The sequence below is a fragment of the Carlito syrichta genome, unplaced genomic scaffold (assembly GCF_000164805.1).
Source record: "Carlito syrichta isolate Samal-C Ts95f unplaced genomic scaffold, Tarsius_syrichta-2.0.1 Scaffold136712, whole genome shotgun sequence".
Taxonomy (NCBI): Eukaryota; Metazoa; Chordata; class Mammalia; order Primates; family Tarsiidae; genus Carlito; species Carlito syrichta.
In genome coordinates, this window is record NW_007080808.1 from 148136 (window position 1) to 159437 (window position 11302).

Sequence of the window (11302 nt, forward strand, 5' to 3'; positions counted from 1 at the left end):
GAAAGGGATGAAAGTCTTACAAAATTAACAATGAGAATAAAAATCAAGACACACTAATTCCATGTAGGTTGAAAAAGGCAGATTAAGAGAGATCTACAATGAAATTATTCACTTCTAACTGAACTTTATGCCCATTTTTTCCCACAAATAATCTGCAGTCATATTAGCAATTTACTTCAATTTGGTAAGAAATGTAACACATCAAATTTTTAGTCAAATAAGATCTTAAGGTTTATTTTGAAATCCTATTCAGTGCTTAAGACTTACCTCTGCATTGTAAAATTTAGTTTTCACATCCAATGGTTTGAGAACCTGGTTAAATAAAACATATCAATCAGGAGATTCTTATCATGTGACCATTTCTTTTTGTTTATTTGCTGTAAATCACAGGGTTTAAATTTGTCAGTCATTTTCCAATTTCAATTAAAATACTTTTGCAAAAAAAGTACCAAATTCATGTTTCTTATTAATAGTACTTTTTCTTCCACTTACAAGAGGAATGAAAAAAAATAGCATTATATTTTAGATCTATATTTATATAGATACATGTGGCATTCTCATCTTCCCACCCCCACACACATATGTGTTAAACCAGTGGTTTTTAACTCTTTTTGATAGACTCTGAAAATTGTGTATTAATACAAAGGTCTACCTAAAGTTCCAGTGAGTCCTAGAGGTCTTGAGGAAACTTAGTCCACTCACCTCAAGTCAATAACCTCTCATTTAAATTTCTTTAGAAATTTGATACAATTTACATTCATTTTACCTAGACTTCACAGTCATTTTATTCCTCATCTAGAGTACTGTGTGGTTTGTCAAGTCATAAAAACAAGCTGTTTTTCTTTTTTTTGGATACAAATCTTCAAGTTTCATTATAAAAACATTACGTTAGCAATGATGGTTTCTCTGCTTTTATTTGGCTTAGTCTGAATTTAGGATGTTAGTCATATGACAAATCCAAAAATACTGAGCTATGTGCTTTATTTGGAGCTTATTTTCCCTGCAGATAAACAGGAATAAATGTATACTTCCAGGGGAAAAATGGCATATAAAAACATTTACCACTGTCATACCCAATACCTGAAATTTGAAGAATTTTCTAAAATACATTTTTTCTCCACCTTGTGTTGTATAACTGACAGCACATACCAAGCTGAAACAGAAAGATAGCTTAATGATTCTGAATCACTTTCAATTTTATTTCTTAATTGAAAATCTAATATGCCTCAATTCTACTAGCAAATTTGGAAAACATTTATGTCAACAATGTGGACATGTGGCTAGATGAGAAGAGAGCAGGAAAAACAAAAGTTCCAGCAGATATGGATATAACTACATGAACAAGAAAGCTCTGATTAGCAAAATTAGATAAAAAGTCAGGCGGTGGCTCACACCTATAATCACAGCACTTTGGGAGACCAAGGTGAGAGGACTACTGGAGCCCAGGAGTTTAAGACCAGCCTGGCCAACAAAGCGAGACCCTGTCTCTACAAAAAAATTTAAAAATTAGCTTGGGCATGGTGGTTCGTATCTATAGTGCCAGCAACTAGGAAGGCTGACATGAGAGGATCACTTGAGCCCAAGAATTGGAGGCTGTAGTAAGCTGTGATCATGTCATTGTACCCCAGTCTGGGTGACAAGTGAGAATCAACTCAAAAAGACAAAAACAAAAACAGATATAGCATTTTTTTGGAGCAGGAAGTCAGAAGCTTTTTCTTTGAAAGGTGAAATATATTCCAAAGTAAATCTTAGAATAACTAATTATTTGAACACAAGAAATAAGTTAATAAATAAACTGGAAAAATATATGAATTAAAAAAAAATTCCAGGATAGACTTCTTATCATAAATGCAATGGATAGAGAACTCATGCAAAATTTTTTTCATTTTGTAAAACAAAAACACTAAAAGAATTTAAAAGACAACTAACTAGGATGAAATACTTGCAACAATATTATAAAATAATTAGATTTTATATTCAAAGGGTTCTTGTAAGTCAACTAGCAAAACATTAACAACTCACTCAAAATATAAGGAAAGGAATACATAGTTAAATCAGAGTACCGTAAGTGGCTAACAAACATGTGAAAATGTTCAGTCTCAGAAGTAGACAGAGAAATATTTAAAAAATGAGACAACATGTTTCCATCTATCAAGATTTGGCAAAAATTCTTTATAAGTTATACCAGAGTTGGTGACTGTTTAGAGAAACTAATTTTCTTTACCTAGTAGTTCTAAGTTTAGAAAACAATATTTTAGTAAAAGGGCCTTTAAAATGCTTATATATTCTCATAGTTAACCCACATCAAATATTCTATGATAAGGAAATATTAAGGTGTTCATCACAATGTTATTTTTAACAGTGAAAAACTGAAAATAATCTAAAGGTTCAATGTTAGGGTAAACAAAGTACGTTGTCCAGTTATGTAAGATGGAATCATGTAAAGAATCATGTTTTCAAAGAATACTGACTGAGGTGGGAAAATGTTCACTGTGAACAGAAAAGGATAAAAAGCATGAGTAATAGGATCAACATTTTGTAAAATATTAAATTATTAGGCTAGACATGGTGGCTCATGCCTATAATTCCAGCACTTTGGGAGGCTGAGGAGGGAAGATTGGTTGAGCCCAAGAGTTCAAGACCAGCCTGGGCAATATAACAAGACCTGTCTCTACAAAAAAAAAGTAAGCTGGACATAGTAGCAGGTGCTTATAGCCCCAGCTACAAGGGAGGCTGAGGCAGAAGGATTGCCTAAGATCAGGAGGTCGAGGCTGCAGTGAGCCATGATTGTGCCACTACACCCCAGCCTGGGCAACAGAGTGAAGCCCTGACTCAAAAAATAAATAAATAAAATAAAAATTAAAAACTTAAAAAAATTAAATTATTTACACATACATAATGTACCTAAAAAGATCTAAGCCACCGCCAGAAACACAAGTATCAATATTTTAAAATTAGTTATACTACAGGTAACATTATTAGGTAATTTAATTTCCCCTTTATAATTGTTCCTACCGTTAAGCCAGGGACTAGGGAGAGAGTTGATCAAAACACAATCCCTGCCTTCAAAGTGCTCACAGTAGAAAGTAGTGTTGCAAGTTACAGCCTTTAAAACTAAGATTAGATTTGAGTTCTATGCTTCTAAATTAGCTATTTAACTCTACCAATTTTACATTTTCTGTAAAATGGGGATTTTACACATTTATTATCATTTCAAAACACTCAATTTCAACAATTATTGACCTCTGTCCTCTGCTAGATCTTGGGGACACAGCAGACTTCCTGGATCTCATACTTTAATGGGAAAGACAGGCACTCAATAAGTAATTACAAGATGAAAGGTATTTTTTAAAATGGTAAGTTGTGGGTGCTACAGAATATACAATAAGGGGGATTTATCCTAGTTGAAGAGGTTAGGAAAGCCTCTGTGAAGAAATTATATTGACTCTGACATGAAAAAGAGTAGTAGAAGTAAACTAAATAAGATGCCATAAGCATTCCTTCGTAAGGAAAGAACACAGTTTAAGCCAAGGAGCCCGAAAGCAAGAGAAATCCGACATGACTGCAGTGTGGAGAGGGAAGGAAAAGTAAGGAAGGTGAGAACCAGTGGGGTTGGTGAGGGTTAGGTTGGGAAGAGATTTGTTAATCACATTCAAAGTCAACATTTCCTAAGGGCATTGGAAGGTCAATGAAGAATTAAGTGACTTATACAGGATCACACAATTAATAAATAATTAAACTCTAATTTGAATCCCAAGAAATCTGATTCCAAAGCTCATATCAATCATAGAATATACAACATTAAAAATCCATAAGTCATGAGCCAAGGAATGTGGTGACAAAAGGTAATAAATTGGATTCTGCCCTAGAGCTTCCAGAAAGGAATGTAGACCTGCCAATACTTGAATTTTGGCCCAGTGAGGCCATTTTGGACTTCTGGTCTCCAGAACGATAACGTATTAATATTTTTTTTTTTTTTTTTAGTAGGAGTCTCATTTCGCTGCCAGGCTGTTGGGCAGTGGCACACTCACCGCCACTGCAGCCTCGACCTGCTCGGCTCAGGTGATCCTTCTGCCTCAGCCTTCCAAGGATCTGGAACCACAGGCACACACCATCATGCCTGGCTAATTTTTTTATTTACTGTAGAGAGCGAGGTCTTGCCAAGTTGCCCAGCCTGGTCCTGAACCCCTGGTCTCAGGCAATCCTCTCACCTCTGCCTCCTGAAGTGCTGGGATTATAGATGTGAGCCACTGTGCCCGGCCCAGCTACATTTGTATTGCTTAAAGCCCAAAAAAGACAAAACAAAACAAAGTGGCAGAGCGCAGTGGCTCACACCTGTAATCTCTTCATTTGGAAGGCCAGGGAAGGAGGATGGCTTGAGCCCAGGAACTAGAGGCCAGCTTAGGCAATAGAGTAAGACCTCATCTCTACCAAAAAATTAAAAAGTTAAATGAGCATGGTGGTGCAGTCTGTAGTCCCGGCTACTTAGAAGGCTAAGGCAGAGGACGGCCTGAATCCAGGAGGTCAAGGCCGTGGTGAGCCATGATCATGCCACTCACTGCACTCCAGCCGGGGTGACAGAGTGAGATTCCAACTTAAAAAAAAAAAAAGTGCCTACAACAGAGCTTGTCACCAAAATTGATTGATTAAATAATGACTAATACTGCATACTTTAACGGGCACAAAGAGATGCAAAAGTGGTGATGGAAATGGAGACGAAGAAGAAATGAGAGATATTTAGGGAAATTAATAGGATTTATTAATTAACTGGATATGATGGTGCTAAGGGAGATGAAGTCTAAAATTACTTCAAATCGCTAACACTTTTATATTTGCCTCTCAGACTGAAAGAAAACTAGAACATTCACATTCAAATACACACACAGGCCAGAAATACAGAGGTTGACTTTTTTATTTCACTTGTCTTACTTTGGTTCTGTATTTTTGAGTTCTCAGGGTAGAGTCCATATACCCAGTTAAGTACAAAGCTGAGAAACTGAATCTAAAAATAAATACTATGAACACCAGTTGCTAGCATTTAAAAAAATAGCAAATGCATTTTTAGACGAAGTGCTACCTGAGTTTTAAGCATTTGCATGGCTTTTCACTGTTTAGACAGGATTGTCTGTAGATGCAAAAATGAAGCTAGAGCTAAACATTGATAAATTGGACTTTTTTCCTACAAAATAAACATTTGTTTAAAGTTTGTTTCTAGTAAGCATGTAAACATGGAACACAAAATTCCTTCTGAAGTAGGTTCCTAGGTTTAATGACAAGTGAAAGAAAAGCAATAATTTCAAATAAAGGTATACAGAAGTAAAAGTCTTTGAGAATTAGTAAAAGTGATCCTTACATGTGTGTTCCAATTTCCTTTACTTCATGGTGTATGACATCATCAATACAACAATCGGGTTTAAGTTCAGCCACTGCAGCATTGGAGGCCGAAAGATTTAAACGCTGAGAACTTGTCTGAAGATCAGCCTTGAAAGAAAGATGAAAAAATCCAAATGAGATAGGTTATCTTCAGAGACCATCAAAAAGATGTCTTCAGAGGCCGTCAAAAGTTTCATGTAGTTAAAGGGTTCATGTTTAGAAAAAGAAAAAATACTTAAACAATCTAGAATAAACCTCTAGAGAACAGAGAAGTGTTGTCTGTTTTGTTTCCTGCTGTAACTCTAAGTATCTAGAATTGTACTTGGCAGATTTATTTGTTGAATGAATGAGTGAATGACTAGTAGTTCTCAAAGTATGGTTACCAGATCAACAAACTCAGTACCACCTAGGAACACGTAAGAAGTGGACATTCTTGGGCACCATTCCAGGTCAAATGAATGAGAATCTCTGGGGATGGGGCCTAGCAATCAGTGTTTCAACAAACTCTCCAGATGATTTTGATGTCTTCTACTGTTTTGAGAACCACTAACACAGATCATAAGAATTACTACTTTTGTGGTAGCGCATGCCTGTAATTCCGGCTACTGGGAAGGCTGAGGCGGAAGGATCGCCGGAGCCCAGCAGGTCGAGGCTATGGTGGCCGGAGCGGCCACTGCACTCCAGTCTGGGTGACAGAGTGAGACTCCAAGTCAAAAAAAAAAAAAAAAGAATTACTACTTTTTATTTATAGTACACCAATGACTCTGTTTTTTGGTTTATAGAACAGTTTTTGGTGGCATAAAAGTTTTCAGGTTTACTGTTAAGATTGTTAAAAATTAAAAACAAAACAAAAAACTTGTAGTTTCTAATTAACATGGTAGACTATACAAGCATTTGTATTCTCAGAAACGATACTAAGATGGCAGTAAAAAAAAATAATAAAAAAAAGTTCAGGTCCAAAAATATTTTTTCCAAAATTCAAAGACCTATAAAAACAATGAAAGTTTTGAAGCCAGAATTCTGGGTAGATGAAGTGCCTGGGTAGATGAAGTGCAATTTTTTTTTTTTTTTGAGTTGGAGTCTCCTCTGTCGCTCAGGCTGGAGTGCGGTGGCACACTCATGGCTACCCCCGCGTCAACCTGCTGGGCTCCGATGATCCTACCACCTCAGTCTTCCAAGGAACCAGAACTACAGGTGTACGCTATCATGCCTGGCTAATTTTTTTTGGTTTATTGTAGAGACGACGTCTCGCCAAATTGCCTGGACTGGTCTCGATCCCGTGGGCTCAGACAATCCACTTGGCTCCCAAAGTGCTGGGATTACAGGCTGAGCCACTGAGACCAGCCGAAGTGTAACTGGTAATGTCTTTAAGATATCCTTAGAAAAATAAAAATAATAAAATTATACAAAAACCTCGTGTTAGCATAACTATAAGGCAGTGAATGTTCAAACTTCAAATTATGGGTAAGCAGACAAATAACAAGTTCTCATGCACTTGTCATGAGTCTTTGCACATAGCAAGACAAGTTCAGGAAAAATTGAGCTGAACTGAAGAAAGGGGAGTAGTGCCAGAGCTAAGAATGATCTAAGTCACTGCCAGAAACACAACATATATTTTAAGTGTGAAAATTCTAAGAAAGTCTATTACTGGAAGATGAAAGTACAACCTAAAGGAAAATCACTTAACAGTATATGTGATTATGAAGAGGTAATTTTGGAAAGATGACGCCATAGGAGGAAGAAAAGAGAGTTTAAAAAGGAGATGGTCTTTTTGGAAACTGTGCAGTGAGAGAGAAAAGAAGAGGAAAAAATTTAGGATGCTACAATTCATATGGAAAGAAAAACTGAGGATCACATACCCTTTCTTCTTCTACCATCCTCTCCAAAAGCTACCAGTAATAAAAAAAAAACCCCCCAAAAAAACCACACCAAACTACACTTTGCTCACATTGCCAAAGCTTTCCAAGCTGCAGTGCACAGAATGTGAAGCTACCAAGTCTTCATTTATGTAAAAATACTATAAAATAAAACAGATGAGAATTTAAACAGCTCACTGATGAAAACTGCTGCCCCAAATCAACACTAAAACAGAAATAGTAACAAAGTACTCAAATTGAATTAAGTACCCCCCCAAAATATTTGGAGATAATGAAAAAACACTCTAAATCAGAAATTTAAAAGCTAAGGCAAAAAATTTAAAAAGTAAAATTAAATGATAGTTGACTGAAGTTAGGAAATAGAACATACAAATTATCTCAGAAACAAGGGACCCAAGGACAAACAGATTTGAATCAAAATTTCCTAAAGGGTACTAAAGGAAAGCAAGCAAAGAAGATCCAATGTATATGCAAGTGGAGTTTGTAAAATGATAAACAAAAGGATAGAATAGAACTAACATTAAAAATATAACCCATGAAAACTGTCTGGAAATAAAGGATCTTAATCTACATAACATATTGAAAGTGTCCACTTGGTAGAAGGCTGAGGCAGAAGGATTGCCTGAGCCTAGCAGGTTGACACGGGGGGTGGCCGTGAGCGTGCCACTGCACTCCAGCCTGATTGATGGAGTGAAACTCCAACTCAAAAACAAAAAAAAAAAAGAAAAAGAAAAAGAAAAAGTGTCCACTTGGTATCAGGACATACTCAAAGACCAACTCTGAAACATACAGAAAAAGAAATCCCCATGGTCTCCAGGAAAAATTATCAAATAAATTACAATGCAAAATAATTAGACTGGCATCAATCCTCACAAAAACAACATATGTAAGCTAGGCAGCAAAGGAGTAGCATTTTCAAAAAACTCAGGAAAGAAAATGTAAACAAAAAATTTTAAAATCTAGCCAAACTGTCTTTCAAGTACAGAAAAACATTCTTGATCAAGGGCTCAGAAAATACTGTACCCACAAGCTCTTGCTGATTAATCTACTTGAAAAAGCTATTCCATCCAACCATGATGTAAATAAAAACATGGGAAAGAGAAAGAAGAAAGTCATGTAAGCAACAGGTGAATTAAAGGACATTACTGAAAACTAAAAACTGGCTGGGTGCAGTGGCTCATGCCTATAATCCCAGCCCTTTGGGAGGTGGAGGTGAGAGGACTGCCTGAGCCCACGGGCTTGAGCCCAGTCTGGGCAACTTGGCAAGACTTCGTCTCTACAATAGTTTAAAAAAATTAGCCGGGCGTGGTGGCACACGCCTGTAGTTCCAGTTACTTGGAAGGCTGAGGAGGAAGGATCACCTGAGCCCAGCAGGTTGAGGCTGTGGTGGCTGTGAGCGTGTCACTGCACTCCAGCCTGGGCGGCAGAGTGAGATTCTGACTCAAAACAAAAAACAAAAACCCTAAAAACTGTATAGTAAGAGACTAAGAAAACAGGGGACTCAGGAGGAAGGCATTGGGGATCATAGAAGGCATAAATACAAAGGAAAAAACTGGAACAAGAACACAAACATTCCTTTTTTTTTTTTTTTTGAGTCGGAGTCTCACTCTGTTGTCCAGGCTGGAGTGCAGTGGCCCGCTCAACAGCCACCACAGCCTTGACCTGTTGTGCTCAGGCGATCCTTCTGCCTCTGCCTTCCAAGTAGCTGGCACTACAGGTGTGTGCCACCACACCCGGTTAATTTTTTTTTTTTTAATTGTAGAGATGAGGTCTCGCCAAGTTGCTCAGGCTGGTCTCGAAACCATGGCCCATGGGCTCAGGCAATCCTCTCGCCTCCGCATCCCACGGTGCTGGGATTACAGGCATAAGCCACCATGCCTGGCTTCAACAAACCTTCCTAAATGCCAAAATATATTTTAAAATAATAAGAACATAGAGATAAGAAATAGCAAATATAGTATTAGTACAATATACTTAACATTTATAACAATAAGTAATGTAACAGTTGAAACCAAATATATCAAACTTATCAATACATGTAAATGAGCTTGACTTATCTATTAAAAAAATTCCATTTGCCTCACAAAGCAAGATCCAACTATATATTGGATAGAGACATAAAGACAAAATGATTCAGAAAATTTAAAATTAAATAGATGGGCTAAAAGCACACCAGGCAAATTGAAACAATAAAAAAAGTAAGGGCAGTGACATGGAGATCACAAAAAAGATTCAAGCCAAAAAGCATAAAACATGGCAAAGGAAAATATTTTTAATGCTAAAAGTCACAATTCACAATGATATATAACAATTGTAAATATGAACCAAATAGCATATCCTTTATAAGACAAAATATTAAAATATTTTGGGAGTTATGGAAATATACTAATAATATGAGACTAGAATGCTACTCTTAGTATCAGACAGATCAATTGACAAAAAAAAAAAGTAAAGGTATAGAAGACTTGCTGGGCACAGTGGCTCATGTCTATAATCCCAGCACATCGGGAGACTGAGATGAGAGACCAGCCTGGGCAACTTGGCGAGACCTCATCTCTATAATAAATCAAAAAATTAGCCTGTAGTTCCAGCTACTTGGAAGGTTGAGGCAGAAGGATTGCCTGAGTCCAGCAGGTCAAGGTTGCAGTGGCCATGAGCATGCCACTGCACTCCAGCCTGGGTGACAGAATAAGACTCCAACTCTTAAAAAAAACCACAAAAACCATACAGAGGGTTTAAACAATACAATCAATAAGGTAGATCTTATGGATATACATATCTAACTTTATAACCAATAATAAAACATACACATTTTTCTCAGGTACACATGAAAAATTCATCAAAAATCAATGTTGTCACAAAGAAAACATCTGTAAGTTCCATAAACAGAAGTAATACAAAAATAACACTATCTAATCACAATGCAATAAAATTAGAAATTATTTAAAAAGAATGAAAACAGTAAAAAATAGACCCTTTCTCCTTGAAGAAACTTTCCATTAAACAACTTTTGAGTAGAAGAGGAAATACAAATGAAATTCCAGAATTCATTAAAAAGTAATTATAATGAAAATACTATGTATTTGAATCCGTGGGATATAACTAAAACAGTGGATCAGAGGAAAGCTAACTTATTAATATAAATAAATGAATCAAATCCCCAGTTACAAAAGGTAGAAAAAGAACCCAGTAAATAAATAGAAACACAAGAAAAGAAACAAAGCTAAAAACAAAAATTAATGAAGTAGAGAATAAAAAAATTAGATATATATAATCTTTTAAATACTGGTATTCTTATTTATTTATTTTTTTTTGAGTTGGGGGTCTTACTCTGTAGCCCAGGCTGGAGTGCAGTGGCTTAATCAAGGCTTTGATCTCCCTGGGCTCAGACAATCCTTCTGCTTCAGCCTCCTGAGTAGCCGGGACTGTAAGGACGTGCTACCATGCCCAGCAAATTGTTTTTTTTTTTTTTTTGAGTTGGAGTCTCACTCTGTCACCCAGACTGGAATGCAGTGGCACGCTCCCAGCCACCACAGCCTCGACCTGCTGGGCTCTGGCGATCCTTCCGCCTCAACCTTCCAAGTAGCTGGAACTACAGGCACGAGCTACCACGCCAGGCTCATTTTGATTTCTTGTAGAGATGAGGTCTCGCCAAGTTGCCCGGGCAGGTCTTGAACCCGTGGGCTCAGGCAATTCACTCACCTCAGCCTCCCAAAGGCGCAGGATTACAGGCTGAGCCACCGAGCCCGGCTAGCTAATTGTTTTTATAGATACCAGATCTCCCTAAAGCGCCTAGACTGGTTCAAACTTCTGGGCTCAAGCAATTCTCCTGCCTCAGCCACTCAGAGTGCTGAGATGGCAGGTGTAAGCCTACACACTCCTGCCGAGGTTCTTTTTTTTGTTGGAGTCTCACTCTGTCACCCAGGCTGAAGTGCAGTGGCACACTCACAGCCTAGGAGGTCAAGGCTGTAGTGAGCTGTGACTGTGCCACTGCATTCTAGCCTAGGCAACAGAGTGAGACTCCTACTCAAAAAAAAAAAAAAAAAAAAAAA

The 11302-nt window shown here is 37.3% G+C and overlaps 1 protein-coding gene across 2 annotated transcripts in view; it reads right to left on the reverse strand.

Annotated features, from left to right (window-relative positions):
• The window catches only part of TRAPPC13 (trafficking protein particle complex 13), a 46375-nt gene that overhangs the window by 13039 nt on the left and 22034 nt on the right, over positions 1-11302 (reverse strand). For both annotated transcript variants that reach the window (XM_021708416.1, XM_008049773.2), the window contains exons 5-7: positions 5354-5481; positions 1081-1153; positions 268-312 (exon numbers count right to left, since the gene is read on the reverse strand). In XM_021708416.1, coding sequence (XP_021564091.1) covers positions 268-312; positions 1081-1153; positions 5354-5481 — 246 coding nt within the window. The remainder of the gene's footprint in view (positions 1-267; positions 313-1080; positions 1154-5353; positions 5482-11302) is intronic.